Source organism: Dipteris shenzhenensis, chromosome 29 (assembly GCF_047967505.1).
Source record: "Dipteris shenzhenensis isolate YYH24624 ecotype China chromosome 29, Dip_SZ_1.0, whole genome shotgun sequence".
NCBI classification, from domain to species: domain Eukaryota; kingdom Viridiplantae; phylum Streptophyta; class Polypodiopsida; order Gleicheniales; family Dipteridaceae; genus Dipteris; species Dipteris shenzhenensis.
In genome coordinates, this window is record NC_141624.1 from 4,090,295 (window position 1) to 4,107,174 (window position 16,880).

Here is a 16,880-nt window from a genome sequence, read left to right on the forward strand (position 1 = left end):
AGATTTGAAATGGTTGACATTGAAGCATCAAACAAGAAGAGATGGCTATTTTCATACAAGGCCACTCGGTCATATGAGCTTATTAAAACCACATAGTACAATCCATACTGAAATATGTGCTTCTCAATTTCATAGCATGCTGGCAAAACAAGCAACTCAAGTTGTACTTGCCAACTTCCTCAAAGAGACAATTATCATTCTGATTGATTTTGCTAAAAATTATTCTTTTCAAGAACAAGATGAAATACAAAGTGCATGCTCATATAGCAAGCACATAACAATTTCGTGCATATCACCTACAACCATGTGCCAAATTCTATGACCGATACCAATCTACTAGTAGACTCAGGTAGTTCAAGAAAGTGCAATGCATATACCATTTTTACATTTTGCGTGATAGGGAACATGACACCTTGTTCGTCCAGCATGCTTTTCTATTGCACTGCAAGTGGTTAACAAAATATGGTCCCCAAGTTTAAAAAAAAAAAGAAACAACAGTGGGTGTGGTGAAATGGCGCTGCCTCTCCGTTTAAAGAGGTTAATAATATTTACGCACTTTTCTTTTCATGGTGTAGAGAGAAACACACTACTTCCTATAGTTTCACTTGTAGTATTTTAAAAAAATTTAATTAAGGGGCTTCTACAAAGCTTGTTCTTTTAATATCCCAATGCACTTTTCTTTTTGGGGCTTTAAAGCCTATTTGCATGTTGGGTATGTACTGTATTTTTCACACTTGAAATTGAGAAATCTGAGTTGGAATTTGAGGATTCCTTTAATTTTAAGGGACATAATATACATGTTTTATTTGAAAGTCTTGATATTCAAATGATTTTGGGGAAGTTTTAAGATATAAATTTGGTTATGATTTAGGGTTTCCCTTAATTTAATGGCTTTAAAATAGTTTTTGCATGGGGATTAACATGTTGGGTATTAGTTGGCTGGTCATAGCATTGAGTGGTGGGCGTGCCATATTTTTAGCCATTATGGTGGTTGATATATGCCACTTCTGCACGTGTAGTGCCATGTGTTCTACATCACCAACCAGCGTGGTGGCTGTAGTAGATAACTATAGTATCCTATGGACATCATGGTGGTTGACTTGGACCACAGCTACTACGACTGTGTTCTAGCACCTATGGTGGATGTCCTCCAACAATAATCTTATTCATGGATTAAAAAATGCACGAGAAATGGCACTTGTTTCACATGAGGACCAACACGGTGGTCCTGGTAGTATAAATATAGCATCTAACTCTATGTGGTAGCCCGTTGCCACACTATAGATTTGATGACGTGCAATAGAGGAGTCAAGAATGAATTAGAGGCTTGTAAAATTTTTGTTGTCGTGATCATTGGGGCCCTCCCTTTCATGCCAACTACAAAAAACTGATGGATGTATGGGCTATTCCACATCAACATGACCCACTATCAATTACAAAATCCCCCCAGCAATGCATATTGTGACACAACCCAAAATTACTTTTGCGATTGGCTACACCCAATTGTTCATTGACCAACCATAACATCTCAAATCCATAATCTAGTCCTAGAACATCTCAAATCCATAATTTAGTTCATAATAGTAGAATAGATTAGGCATGTAGTGAGCTTTCTTAAAGTGTCACATTCTTATTTAATTCTTATTTTTTATTAGAAGTTTTCATAATTTGAAAATTTTATGGAAGAAAAATTGTTATAATACAGGTGAATGTCTTCTACGTAAACACTTTTCTTAGCCATCTAGTATCCTAACAATTTACAAGGCTTCTATCATGATTGCACTGGTTGATATGGCCATCACAGTTGTTGACTTGGGACACTATTGCAAGTGTATTCTAGCGATTCTAGCGAATTTTCTCCACCAAGAATCTTGCTCATGGGTTCAAAGATGCGCGAGAGGTGCCATGTGTTTTGCATGAGGAATCAATGCAATAGTACTAGTAGATTAGTTCTAGCATCTAAGTCCATGTGGCACATTGCCCCCGTTGCATGATGGATTTGATGAAGGTAGCAATGCTATGCATTAAAGGAGTTACAACTAGATGGCAACTTGTGAATTTTTTTTTGTAGTGGGCATTGGGTCCCTCTCTTTCATGCCCAAAAAAAAAAGTCGGCAACTGTGTGGGCTATTCCACATCATCGTGACTCACAATTGAATTTGTAATCCCCCCACTAGTGCACATCGTTGGCATGCCCCAGAAGTGGTTTCGCAATTGGCAACACCAATTGTGCATTGATGCATCACAACAACTCAAAATCATAATTTAGATGATAAAAATAGAGTAGATGGGGCATGTAGTGAGCTTTTTTAAAGTGTCACATTCTCAATTTATTATTGTTCTTTTATAAGATTTATCAAATCTTGACAAAATTATGGGAAAAAAATTTGTTATACATGTGAATTTCTTCTATGCAAGGTACTCTTCTTAACTTTCTAGTATCCTAACAATTTGCAAGTCTTATAGCATGATCAAATGCAAGAAAAAGCATGTATATAGAAGCCCATGAGACCTTTGAGTGTATCAAAGGCCTCATGGAATGAATTTTGAAACAAAATATGATTTAAAATTGTAGCTTAATTCTGGATTCACATATGTCATGCATGCATGCTCAAATTCGTATTATTTACCCCATACCATATTTTTCAAACTTCATTGATAGATTTCTTGCACACAAAAGAATGCAGCCATAAAAAGAATTCAAAATGGTATATTGCCACACTTGGACAAAGGAGCAAGGTATACCTACATTGCTCAATATGTAAGTATAAATATTGTAATATGCTTCCTCAATCTTTAATATCCACTTGAGCCTACTATACTTTATACTTAATTACATTGAGAGGATTATGGACAAGAGCCCACCATGGATGAGATGGTGAAAGTTTCCCTCTTACGAGTTGGAGTAGGCTAATTGTTATTGTGTTTTGGTTATATATATCACTTGACAAGATTAGTTCCTCCTATAATGGCCTTTCCAAGAACTGGAAATGTCTATTGTCACTTCAAAAAGATAGTTATTTAGTAAATATATATACATACATATATATACACTTAACATCTACGATATGGATGTAGGAGTTGAAGAGAGAGGGATATGATCCAATTAGGAAGGCTATAGTGCTAGCTAAGCAAGGACAGAAGAACAACCACAAGGATTCCATACATATATATACACATAGATACATACACATATATACACTTAACATCTATGATATGGATGTAGGAGGTGGAGAGAGAGGGATATGATCCAATTAGGAAGGCTATAGTACTAGCTAAGCAAGGACAGAAGAATAACCACAAGGATTCCCATAATAGAAGTGATGACAGTGCTAAAAGATAAGGTGGAGATGATTGGGACCATCATCAAGATATTGGAAAAGAGGGGTTTGAGGTTTGGAAAAAGGGCACTCGTTGATAGCGGATATGAGTACATAGATACTATATAGCTAGTAGATCAAGGACAGGGGAGATCGATATATTATAAGTCGGGAATGCTCAAGTGTAGCCTTGTATATTAATTCTTTTGCACAATCTATTATAGTTTAAAATTTCAAAACAACGTTCATTTTTGTATGTAAAAATGGCATGTCCTTTAGTCTTTAAAAAAGCATGTATATAACTTATGAAATAAGATAGAGCATTCCCAAACTTCTCCACCATCAACTCCCCCTCCTCTCATACTAGCCTTTGTTCAGGTGATAGGAATTCATTACACTTGCTTCCATACTTGCGCCTACCCAAGAATAAGAAACGTTGCATAACACTAGTCATGGAGGAATCAAGTTTTCATCTTGATAAAGAAGTAGATTTAAAGAGTCAGTAGTTGATGAATGAGCTAGACTAGACTTACTTATGGGAGCAAGAGGGTGTGAGTTGTATTAAAGGTTGAGGCCGAGGTTTGGTTTGTGAGCTCTAGGTCTTCACTAGCAAGGAAGTGGAACTACGGGCTCATAGAGGACTCCTTGAAGCTATCATCTTCTTTGTAGCAACTTTCTTGAATATTGACCCTCCTTTCATCTTCTTATCCCCCATGTCTTCTGGCTTCCTTCCTTTTGGTTCATCTTATTGATAGTTCAAAAGTTAGGACTGGATTGTGTAGTGTTTAACATTGATTGCATGTATGAAGTCAAAATCGCTTTTTGGGGGAAAGGGGGGGGCACTTTTCCAAAAAAAAAAGTTTTTTGGAGGGGGAAAAAACCCGCAATTCCACTCATAGTCTCACCCTTGACTAAGGTGATTTGCTTGTTGCAAAAATTGATCGTAAGTCTTCGGGGGGCTCATGATCTCCATCAACCTCAACTCTAGGTGCAGCCCACTTTAATGACCAAGTCAGCATAGTTGTACAATGTAGTTGCTTGCTAATATAATTTAGTACAAAATCTTGCACTTTTAGCATGAGGTTGTTCAACCGCATTGTTTCATTGATTTTTTTCCCATACCTTCTCAAGAACGCATCCTTCATGTGATTCTACTATTTTGAAATAATTCAACCAGTATTATTTAAACCATTGTTTGCTACTTTATTAAATGTTTAATGGGAGTGGCGCATATAGTCCTCCTAAAAATTGCATCTGTTAGAAGCAAACTTGCTAGAAGCTCTATAGTGGTTCTTTTGTGCAAAACTTTAATTAATGCTTGAAAGAGACAATATCTTCAAACATATTGAAGCTTTACAAGTGACTAAATAGGATCCTCGTCATCTAGTCCTTGAAATGTGTGAAACTTCACTTAATGCTCAAAAGAGACAATATCTTCTTGGCCCTTTCACACCAAAAGTTGGAGCACAAACATACATCGCACTACCTTCACATTGTGCCAAAATTGCTTCTTATTCTCAAATTACACTCACAACTACAATGCTTTTGATGCTTTTGAGTTGTATTTCTCGTTTAGCCTCTTTGGCTTTTTCCTTCCTTGTTGGTGGGAGTAGTTTGTTGATGGTATTCTCCTACTACTCAATCTATTTCTTTAGGCTTCTTGAGCTTGTTATTATAATTCCCTCCTCAATCGTGACCTTTACCCTTCCATGGTCTTCCTGTGACACTTGGATATCTTCTTTAATTTTCCTCGAGAATACTCACAAATTGCATGGATGACGTACGTCTTCCCATGACACTTGGATATATTCTTTAATTTTCCTCAAGAATACTCTCAAATTTCAGAGATACGTCTTCCCTCGGCCCATCTTCCAAATTTATTTTGTACCAATCTTGCTTTTGAAATCACTTGTTTATCAGTAGGATCAATGAGGGTTTGTTGGAACATCGCATTGTCTCCTAAGTCTCTCTCAATGAGGGTTTGCTGGGAACATCACACTGCCTCCCAAGTCTCTCACTTAAGCCCTTCTCATACCCTCTTCTTGTGGAATTTGTGTTGTGCCAAGTTCATCACTTGCCTTTGTTGGTCCCCATCCTACGCTAGAGTGACTACATCCTTTAGTAAGGTCTTGCAAATGGGAAGCATGATCAACTGAGGCTCAACCAAGGACAAGATGATGCTTTTGAAACAACCATTTATGTAGAAACATGAAGCAAGGAGGGATGCGCTTCTTAGATGGTCTTGGGGGGATAGGGACATTTTTTTGTACAACTGTTTGATGTGCCAAGTCTAGGATAGTGACAAATTACATTGGCAGTTGTATGACCAAGCTTGACATCACTATTGCTTTCAGGTTATAATACTTGAACTCAATTAAAACTTTCACTTGCAGCATTAATGTCAATCATTAAATAGAAAAATTGATTTGTGCATGTGACATAATAGTATGGGATGAGACACCATTGATTGAGGCACTCAATAAAAGATATATTGTACTCAACTACTTTAAACTTAGCCTCATGACCATTTGGAAACAAGGTAGTATAGGGTGGGGGGCCGGTAGATAGGCGACTTTTGATAGATTCTCCCAAATGTGCATCTAGCTAGCAAGTAACCATAATCCACAATTCTTATGGGTAATTAGCCCTTTGACAACATACCATTGTTCTATGTTTGATGTTAATATCACTGTTTTTTGTTTGATATGAAAAATATGTGTTGCCTGCCAATAACCTTTAATGATGGAGATAAAAAAAATTTGGGCAAAAGTAAGTTGTTTTATATTATCAACATATCATTTGTACATATTCAACATAAAAAAGCATAATAGAGCATAGAGCCTAAAAAATAATTCAGTATAGAAACATTCCAAAGTAGCAAAAACAAGCTGGTCGTCTAAGGCCCCAAGCAGCTCAGTCTTCTTCATTCTTGACCTTGACAAGCAAAGGAGTAGCAAGCACAGTGGAGACTCGTTCTTCTTTGGCAGCTAAGACTATTCAAGAAGTTGGGACTTTGGGAGTAGATGTTGAAGGAACGACAACTTCATGATTGATACTAGCAGCATCACTAAGGGTGGCATTAGGGAGTTTAACCTGAGGGGTGGGTGACAAGTCCCAATGGGTCATGAGAGCAACAATATGTGGACCATTTTTGAGTAACAACATGTCTTGAGTACAACAATATGTGGACCATTTTTGGCACGTGAGAGCATGAGCATCCAATTCCTTGTTCAATTGAGGATGGGCCTCATTGTAGTTTGCTATGGCCCTGTCAAGCCCTCTTTGTTCCTATCCCACAAAGCCACATGTATGTCCATAGGGTTAAATTGAAAGTTGGTTCTGGCAATCCAAATATACCATAGTGCATGAGCTCTAACATGAGCCCAACAAGTTTCCAAACTTTTCTTGCTTGAGGGCAAGCAACAAAAAGGTGAAAATCATCTTGTTTAACACCTGGACACCTCTTTTCTTTCCATCTCCTCTTCCTATGGCCAAACTTCTGGAATTAGTCCAGGCGACCATGTAGCCAGAGAAGAGTAGACATATGTCTAGAATATTCTTTGTGCAAATTTTGTGGAACCTACCTCTGCATTTGTCAATGCTATCTAGGAGTTTCCATCTAGAGTTTAGAACTCTGAATAGGTCCTTAATGGTAGAGGAGGGTGTAGCAATTGGATAAAAAAGAGGGCTGCCCCCTTTCCACTAGTATTCTCCTTGCCAGAGAAGTCTGTTCATGAGAAGCTCCTGCGCAAGAGCAAACTCCCTTCTAATCTCAGGCCATGTCTTCCATCTCATGTTTCCTTTATCCCACAACTAGCCCCAGCATTGAAGCCCTTTTTCGAAGAGCTGGCTAGCTCTAATAAAGTCCTCATAATTAAGGTGATTGCTATTGAAAATAAATGAAGACCAAATGGAGTCAATATTCATGATTGCTCCCTTTGTAAAAATATAATTTGACATTTAATTTCCTCAAAGTCCTTCCAAAGAGATTGCCAATGGGGCTCCTCTTAGAGCTACAAGGCACTGGACAACAAAGGGCAGAAAGCACATGATATCTTTTCCATTTGAAAATAACTGAAGACCAAATGGAGTCAATATCCATGATTGCTCCCTTTGTAAAAAATATAATTTGACATTTAATTTCTTCAAAGGCCTTCCAAAGAGATTGCCAAGGGGGCTCCTCTTAGAGCTACAAGGCACTGGACAACAAAGGGCAGAAAGCACATGATATCTTTTCCATTTTGGGGCTTTGATAGGCCTGATGTGGATAGTGTTTCTGAGTAGGAGTTGGGCCCAAATTCCAATCATCCAAAGGGTTGAGAATGACTTTGATGATCCAAAAGGCCGAGAGTTTCCTTATAGCCGGTTCGATCTCAATGACCCCTAGCCCTCCTTCTCATTTGGGTTTGATGCAAAAAGTCCATCTTCCCTTGGAGATTCTTGAAGAGCCTCCCTACAGAAAAGACCTTGAAAGTTTAATAAATTTATGTAACCCGGTCTTTAAAGGAGACCAACAAGAGAGGTAAAAGATTGTAATATGATAAATGCAATGGTTCAATACAAGTCCTTGGGCAGCCAGATTGGCATGAAATCCTCTCCATCTATCTAGCTTCTTTTTTATTCTTTTCTGAAACCAATCCCACCGTTGCTTTATTGAAATGTCAAAGCCCAGTGGAATCCCAAGTAGTCTAAAGACTGTGCCTTTGCTGATCTTGAGGCAACAACCTAGATCCTTTAAGAGAACCTAGTCCTCACCAGTTAGTGTAGCATAACCTAACTTGGCATGGTTTATTATGGACCCAGAAGCTCTGCAAAAGATGTCCAAGCATTCCAACACCCCTTGTATCATGCACATTATTCCTAGGGGTGAAGTTTATGTCATCTGGTTGCTTACCAAAGGGTAGTACTATCCCTTAATGGCCCCGTCCTTGACTTGTTTTTGAATGAGCCACCCCAAGAGTCAGCATCAATAGCAAACAATAAAGGAGATCGAGGACAACCCTATCTAATGGACCTTTTAAGAGGGAATGACTAGCTCATCACACCATTGACACAAAGCTTAGTGTAAACATTGGTTAGGAGGAGCCTTTCAAAGGAGACATAGGTGGGAGCAAGACCCATATCCTGAAAAGCTTGGATGAGGAAGTCCCCTTCCAACCTATCATATGCTTTGTCGAAATCCACTTTCATGAAGCATATATATGTCTGGTTTCCTTGGCATGCTCCACCTAGATGTTGATAATAGCTTTAAGAAGGTGTCTACCTTTTTTAAATCCCTTCTACTTGGTATAGGATCCAAGTGTCTACTCTTTTATGAATTCCGAGGGAAAGGGCCTTTGCATATATCTTATAATCACAATTCAACATAGTAAGAGGCCTCCAATTTCTTAGTTCCTCCTTGGGACCATCCTTAGGAATGAGTTTAATAATGCCTCCATTTACATGGACTAACAGGCATTCCTTCTCTAAGGCTTTCCTTCTACACAAGTAATAGGAAAGGGCCCCCTAGCTCCCAAAAGATCTTGTAAAACTCAATGGGGAGTCCATCTTCCCCCGGACTGTTTCTTTCTTTCTACCATGACATCAACAGTCTCCTTGATTTCATCAAGAGTAAGAGGTTTCTCTAGAAAGAAGTTATCAAAGTTATGGATTGTATTCTCTCTAGCCTCTTGGCAAATCCTCCTTGCACATCATAAGGGACAATAGGAATTTCTAAAAATGTTGCTAAATCACCTAGTTATTATCTTCTGGGCTGGTTGTAAAGGAGTTATCCTCATTTTTCCCGAGGGGGATCTCCTCATTAGCTCTCTCCCTCCTTATAATCTGAAAGGCCTTTTTGGTAGGCATGTCCATCTTGCCAACCCACTACTCCCTAAGGTATATCTTAGCTTCATTGAATGTAATTGTTCCTGTAGTCTGAGCTCCCTTTTTGCCTTGATGAGGCTTGTAAATGCATCCTGAATTTTGTTCATACTTTGAGCTTTAATTCTAAGCTTGTCCTTCCTTACAATGGAGATAATTTTCCTACGTGGAGATAAGCTTTAAATTGTTTGATGGTTCTATAGCCCATACGACAATGGGTGGCCTTGACTCTTGAGCTTTTTCAATTTGTAGATATTCTCATAAGAAGCTAAAGTTTCTTCATAAGTTTGGGCAAAACAAGCCAAAGTTTCTCAAGTGGGAGCATTTGAAATTTGCAAGAGTATTGGTCTGACTTGTGTGGGGAAGGGTATAGTTAAGGCGTCCACTCGGGATTTCATGAGGGTAGGCTTTAGTAGAGTGATGGTTTCCTTCCCAAAGGGGAAATTTGTAATTTTGAGGTTTATTTTTTGTCTTTTTTTTGATTGGTGCAAGTTTCATTTGCTATTTTCATTCCTTAAATTTCTCCATCTTTTTCTCTAGTGTTTGAGTGTCTCTCTCACCCCCCCTTCTCTCTCTCTCACACACACACACACTTTTTTGGTGGAAATCTCTCTCTCTCTCTCTCTCTCTCTCTTACACACACACCTTTCCGCCCTCTTTTCCATGCTACCCATCCAATTCATAGTCTCTTCTTTTTCCTTATTTTGGATTTGGGGGCGGGCCGTATGAATGATTTTCATAATTTTATATGATTTTCAAAGCAAAGGTTAATAGGATGCACAAACACGAGTGGGGGTAACCGGGAAGCGTGCGGGGAGACGGGCACGACCGGTGATCTCTATGTGAGGCCACAAAAGAGCGTGACCTAATACTATTTTCTGTGATCTTGAGACGAGAATGTTGTTCTTGTTGATGGGATACACCAAAAGCTTCACAATTCTCCCTGCCATCGCCCAATTTCTCAGGGCTCGCGAGCTCTGAGTCCTCACCCTGCCCTTCGTTTCCATATCCCATGCTGCCTTCCATCCTCAGCTTTCACGGAGAGAAGGATTTCGAGAATTTGGAAACTCATCTCCTCTCAATCCTTACCTCACGCTTTACGCCTTGAGGATTTTGCAGCAGAAAACTTGACCATACAGGCGCAGAACTGGAGCATGCTCTTCATTCTCACAGAGAGAGCGGCGTTTGCTTTGCTCGCGACAGCGCTGTGGTTGCAAGGGAGTAGCAACATTCGCTCTCGCGACTTTGAGACAACCTAACTTCCATATCTATACATGCGGTTCCTTAACATGGAGCTTTTTCTGATTAGCTCTAGTCGAGAGTCTTGCTTGCTGGTTTGATTTAATTCTGGTTGTTAGGCAAGGAGAGAAGCAGCCAAGTGCGCATTTTAGGGTTTTTGAGATTTGGCTAGTTGTGTTTGCAAGAGTCTCTGTCTTTCCCCTCCTAGATTGATTATCTCCTTCAATCTCCTACGTCTCTCCATCTCCCTTCAAATTATTTATCAATTCTTTGCCTCGTCTTTGGGTTTCTCGAACCCTTCTTCCTCACCTTTTTCCGTGAGGGTTTCTGCATTCTGCACGTGGTATATTTTCACCCGGTTTTCCCTTTGTCCGTCTTATCTCTGTTTGGTGTATCTCAGGTTTTTCTCTGCCCGAAAGCAGCCCGGTTGATGTATTAAGCCATGTCGAATCCACTTGTTTCGTCCGAAAATAGACCCCTGGAGCAGCTCAAGGTGGCAGAGCTCAGGGATGAGCTCAGGAAAAGGGGATTGAGTCTGAAAGGAGTAAAGAAAGATCTTCTTGAGAGATTGGAGGAAGCTATACGGAAGGAAGGACTACCAGGTCACGGGGGGCTAGGGATTCCTGAGGACCGTAAACTGGTGCCGGAGGGAGTATTTGAAACCGCAGAGTCCGAAGGGGAAAGGGGCAATGATCATAACAAAAAGAATGATGTTCCGGTTCTTGTAGCTGACGGTGTACAGGAGGAACAAGGCGATGCCGTGATGGTGTCTCAGGACATGATGAAGGAGAGAACATTAGAAGCTAATGACTACGATCCTGTACTTCCGGACGGGGAGGGGGAGCCACAGAAAGGCATCGACAATTTGGACCGTGCATACGATGTAGGTCATGTGAAATCAAGCTTGACTGACCCAGAAGTTACGGGGGTACTGGAGCCACAGAAAGGCGCGGACAATATGGTAAATAGTGGAAATGATGACATTGAAAAAGATGGAGGAGGTTGTATGAAGTCGAGCTTAACTGATCTAGCTGGTTCCACCCCTAGCACCCGTTTGCAGGACCATGTAGACCATGGAGATGCATTTGTTGCCAATTCCCACGTTTCTGGACTCCTTGTACAAGACACTGAAGCTTGGCATGGTGAAGAACTGAAAGTTGAAGCTGTTCCTAGTGTGAATTCTGAGGTTTTTGAACTTCCTACTGAAGAATTGAAAGAGGAAGCGGCATCTGTTGTGAATTCTGAGGCTTTTGAACCTCCTCCTGAGAAGGTCCAGACTTTGCAAGAAGGTTTGGAAGCTGAACATCCTGTTATCAGTCTGCCTTCTGGACATTTGGTCACTGAGACAATACTGTCTATGCCAGTTACGGATCTGAGGAAGAGCGCAGAGGCATCTTGGAATGTAGAAATGTCAGAAGTTTTGTCTGAAGTGAAGGTGGAGGCCTCTGGAATTTCTACTGAACACACTGAAATTCTGCAAGAAGCTTTTGACAATGTCAAAGAAGAAATTGAGCATCCTGTGGTTAATCCAGCCTTAGGACAGTTTATACCCTCAGTGCATAATTTGGACTCGGTGCAGAACACAGGGGCACCTCCAGATGTAGAAATGGAGGTAGATTCAACGAACAGGGATCTTAAGGTTGAAGAATTGGGAAGATTTATGAGAGTAAATCACCCTACTGGGTCGCAGCATATACCTGAACTTGTTGCAGGATCTGATACTGATGAAAATTTTCATTCTCTCATTGTGAGAAATTCTGTGGATGTCAAGGCTGAGCCAGGGCAGTCAGAAGTACAATTGCAAAGCAAATACGTCCCTTCAGGTGAAGAGAGAGAGGAGGGGATGGATTACAAATTGGGGTCACCAAAGTCTGAGGAGGTATGTAACAAAACCCAATTCGAGGAATTTTCTAATGAGAAGTCTAGGCATGATTCTGAGAAGAATGGGAGAGAAGAACAAATGACATTAGAAGGAAAAGGCAGAGGACTTACTAACGATTGGATGGAAGACATGAAGAACGCTGATTTGAAAGTGATTCAGGTTGACACTCAGCTTTATGCCGGCCAAAAGCGGAAAGATGATGGTATGCTTTGAAGATCGATTTTGAAAATTTGATATCAGCCTACTCTATTTTATTTTCCTTTGTAAAACTGGAAATTCTTTGGTGGTTGTTTTTGCTGTTATGGGAAATCCCTTTCTTCTTCTTTTCTGTTGCTTGTAGTGGTTAAATCTGCTTTGTCCTGCTGTTGCTCTTGTCAGACAGGGACATCAGACAGCAGGAGCCTGCCAAGAGGCAAAGAAGATGGAACTCTAGTAATAAGTTGGGGGGAGACACACGAGACATACCCAAACCTTTGACGACAGGTTCAATGAAGGAGATAATGTCTTTAGATAACAACGAGGTGCCTGTTGCTGTAGAGCTTCCTCCCAAAATGTCCCTTTCTACTCCCAAGATCTTGGCAACAACTAGACCTGCACCACCTCCGGTCAAGGGTGAAGGGTCTGATAATGGCGAGAAAGGGAAGCAGCGAGCTGGTTTGTGTTTTACTTTTGTCGACTCTTCCTGTTTTCTGAGCTTTTGAGCATATTTATCTTCTGATCCAAACGTTATTTTACATTGTTTTTACGTCTAGACTTGCTAACATATCTATTATTGGACATATTTTAATTTCATGGGGTGAAGTTCCTCCTGCCACAGTCCCTCCAACCACTTCTCTTAAGGTTGAAAGATTTGTTCGACCTTTCACCTTGAAGGCCCTGAAAGATCTTTTAACATGTTATGGAGAGTGCATCAACTTCTGGATGGACCAGATAAAAACACATTGCTACGTGACGGTATGTGACCACAGCATGCATATTGCTGTCTAGAATTTGAATACTTCTTTTTTTGGGGGGTTCTGTCTGACAGTCAGTACTTTTGATGAACAGTTTTCTTCAGTGGATGAAGCAGTTGCTGCTCGGAATGCTCTGTACTACAAGCAATGGCCACCTTCTTTTGGCAATTTACTAGTGGCAGAGTTTGTGGATCCACATGAGGTGAAATTGAGGTGTGAAGGTCTGCTGGAGAAGTCAGGTGTAAGTCCTGTTACAACTCCCCGCGGGATACCAAATCCATCTCCGACTCAAGTAACTCCTCCAGCAATACCTGTGCATGCCCAGGCAGTCCCTTTGCCCCCACCACCCCCCTTGAGGGAGAGACCTGCCTTGCTGCCAAAGAACGATCCTGAGCCGCAAATTCCGACACTCGAAGACCTATTTAAGAAGACGAAGGCTAAGCCTCACATTTATTATTTGCCATTGACTGATGAGCAGGTTGCAGCGAAGCTAGCTGCAAAGGCGAGGGAGCAGCCTCCCAAGACCCATTCTTCAACAATTAGGGCCTGATTTTCTCAGTGTGTTATTGAGGCATTTTGCATTTTGTACATGTGTTTACTGGTTCAGGCTTACGATATCTGTTTCAGTGGTTCCCATGGTAAAATTTGAGTCACTGGCAAGATTGTCCCATTCAAAGAGGCTATTTTCTATCAGGTTTCTGTAGGTTTTTCCTGCGGACTGTAATGTTTTGATGGAGGCAATCAAGGCTGAGGGATGTTATTTTATGAGAGATGTGTCTGCACCTCCTTGGTGGATTGCCCCATTCGTAAGATGTAGCAAAACATTTTTCTTAGATGTAGCGAAACATTTTTCTCAGCTTTGCTCATGTTCATTTTTATTTTTATTTTACATAATGTTCATTGTCAATTGTATTTTGATGTGACTAATACTGATGCAGTGGTAATAATATCAATGCCGGTGAAGTGTTTGAATCCCATGTATTTAGGAGGTGTCTCAAAGTTGCAAATTGTTCTTGAAATATTCCTACTTTAGCTTCATTTCAGCCTTATTTTGTCTTGTGGACCTCATCATAGTCACTATCATAAGATTCTTGTTGCATAATGTCTTGGTCATGTAAGGGTTATGAGATCTGAAAACTACAAATTATAAATCATTGTAGCACATTATATACAGGTGAACTACTTTGTTAGGCATTCAATTTGAAGGATGTTGTGTCTGATACCACAAGAAAAGACCTTTGTAAATGCATCCATGCCATTGGAAAAGACAAGTTTCAAAATGATGTGCTTGCATAGCACAATTTCTGAATACTTGTGTTGGCATTTAAAAAGTATTTGTTGAACCAACTTAATAGCAAAGTCCTTGGTGAGATTGCTCATGATCATCATCTGCACAACCAATTTCTCAAGTTGGTGAATCGTGATTTTCTTGTTCAAATTTTGTTCCAAATTGTAAAGGAGCTTCTTCAAAGAGTAAAGCAAATGCACTCCATATATTATGGCAAGATGAATAACTAAGTTGGGGCTTGTCAATGGAGCCAATAAAATCTAAAGGCTTCTTCATACTTCACAAAAATTGAAGGCTTGTTCATACTTCAAAAATTTACAAGACTTCTTCAAGAGTCCACCATTGTATCTCGTGCCGACTTGAATTGCCCTTTTTTAATTGCCGACTTGAATTGCCCTTTTTCAATTGTCTTTTAGATCAATGTGATTTTACAATTCGAAGATAAGTTTTAGGTGGCAAATTAATGGACCGTAGTTTTTATAGGGTAACTCAATGTGCAAGATCAATTAACATCATGTGACAACTTGCTCCAATGACTATCATCAGTAAAGGCTAAGATGATATTGATCTTAAGTGAGTTCACATGTACTATGCATGCTCCTATTCATCGAGCTTCCAAGAAAACTCAAGGGTGCAGCTATAGAAAATAGCATCTTCTATGCCTTCTCAATTGTGACAAATTCTAGCTCCTTACCTATTAGCTAGATTATCTAAGCCTTTTTTACTTTGAAATGCTAGTTTGGGAGAGGTTAAAATGAAGACTGGATGGGTAGTACCAGGTGGATCTTTACTTCAAGCCATCTCACGTCTCCCTCCTCCCCTCTTATATGGTTGCAATCGTGAAAGCTTGGGCCACAGCTTCAAGAGTACTCGTTGGAGAATTCTCTCTTCCTCTCTAGAAAAGCTTCAAGAGTACTGTTGGAGGATTCTCCCTTCCTCTCTAGAAGAGATTGATAGACGGCTTGTCATGTGAATGGTAGCATACTTGATGAGCATGGCAGACCACTTGACAATTCTCTTTATATGCAATGGTCTAGATGGGGGAGAGGCCCTGCTTCTTCTGTGGATTCTAGATAGATTTCATACAATTCTAGAGCATCGTAAATTACAATCAGCAAGTAACCTCAAAGGAATTGCAAGGAGGATTCAACAGATTGATGCAGGCATACCTGTGATTGGCTTTATACAGATGATAGGCCTATTTCTTGCTCTACTTGGATGGGGGCTTTCGTGGGGACAGGTATTCGAGTTCAGGTCATAGCATTATGCTGATCAAATGAGGATGCCTTGGTCTTTGATGTTTAGTCGGGGGTAGGCCCTCTAGATCTACATGACATTACGTTGGGAGTTCCTTTTCAGCATGTCAAGCTCATGGCATGGCTCGAATTCAAAAAGTACCTAGACCCGGAACCGCTTCTTCTCTCTTTGGGATCATGGACTACGGAGGAGTCCATATAAAGTTTTGCACAGAGACCCTGGAGAGTGGGAGTAGATTGATGCAGGGCACTGAGTGAGGAGCATTTCCTTCTTTCGTTACACGGTCAATAATGCCAAGAGATGGAGGTCCTCCATAGCTCCTCATTGGGAGAGTTTTTATATTTCTGTTTATTTGCAGAAAGTTTTTGGGAAGAGGCTTTGGAAATCCCTTAGGAATAGAAAAATCATTATTTTCTTTTAGCTTTCTATTCATGGAGGGATTGCAGTGAAACCTGTGGAGGTCCAGGTTTGGGGTTGATGCTACCTGTCCTCCATGCCTTTCTACTATGGGGTCTAATCAACATTGCCTATGCGATTGTAGACATGCAAAGATCATTTGAGACACGAGTCCTCTTAAGCTCTTTCAATTCGTCGCACTTCATGGGGTCTTGCTCTCTAGATGATGTTCCCTTTTCCCCCTTCAAGCCCGTGCATGCCTCTATGGATTCTTCTTGAAAGATATTGGTGAGTATTTCAGCATGTCACATTTGGAGAGCTAGATGCATAGAGAGGCTTGGATGGATCTTACGTCCACCCCTCTCACACTATGCCATGTATTTGGTCAAATATAGTACATATGCTCATGGCTATTCGCAAGGATCCTCCTGAGCAACTTCTACTAGGAGGGCTATTTTTCTTCAGGAATGGAGTGGCTCACACTTTTTCTTGGAGACCCCAAGAGGATTAAGATGGCACTTCCTGACTAACCTTGAATTTTTTCTAGTTCACTCCGAGGAGCCTTTTATTGGCCCATTTAGGGTGTTCTATTCTCATGATGTATTTCAGTATTGAGCTTCCTCTTGTGGGTTTCGTTCATACTTAGTAGAAGGCTTTCATTTGGGGGGGGGAGGGGGACATAT

General features: G+C 40.4%; 1 protein-coding gene across 1 annotated transcript; it reads left to right on the forward strand.

Annotated features, from left to right (window-relative positions):
- The first annotated feature begins 10,056 nt into the window (after positions 1 to 10,056).
- On the forward strand, positions 10,057 to 14,231 carry LOC147882327 (uncharacterized). Its single transcript, XM_087400315.1, has 4 exons — positions 10,057 to 12,505; positions 12,682 to 12,957; positions 13,106 to 13,257; positions 13,351 to 14,231. The coding sequence occupies exons 1-4, from the start codon at positions 10,864 to 10,866 to the stop codon at positions 13,804 to 13,806; spliced, it is 2,526 nt and encodes an 841-aa protein (XP_087256441.1). The 5' UTR covers positions 10,057 to 10,863; the 3' UTR covers positions 13,807 to 14,231.
- The last annotated feature ends 2,649 nt before the right edge of the window (positions 14,232 to 16,880 follow it).

What these genes read in the sequence shown, in the direction of transcription:
- LOC147882327 (XM_087400315.1), top strand. Translation starts at nt 10,864, where the DNA reads ATGTCGAATCCACTTGTTTCGTCCGAAAATAGACCCCTGGAGCAGCTC. An exon ending in GAAAGGGAAGCAGCGAGCTG is followed by an intron (nt 12,958 to 13,105) that starts GTTTGTGTTTTA and finishes CATGGGGTGAAG; the next exon opens with TTCCTCCTGCCACAGTCCCT. An exon ending in AAACACATTGCTACGTGACG is followed by an intron (nt 13,258 to 13,350) that starts GTATGTGACCAC and finishes TTTGATGAACAG; the next exon opens with TTTTCTTCAGTGGATGAAGC.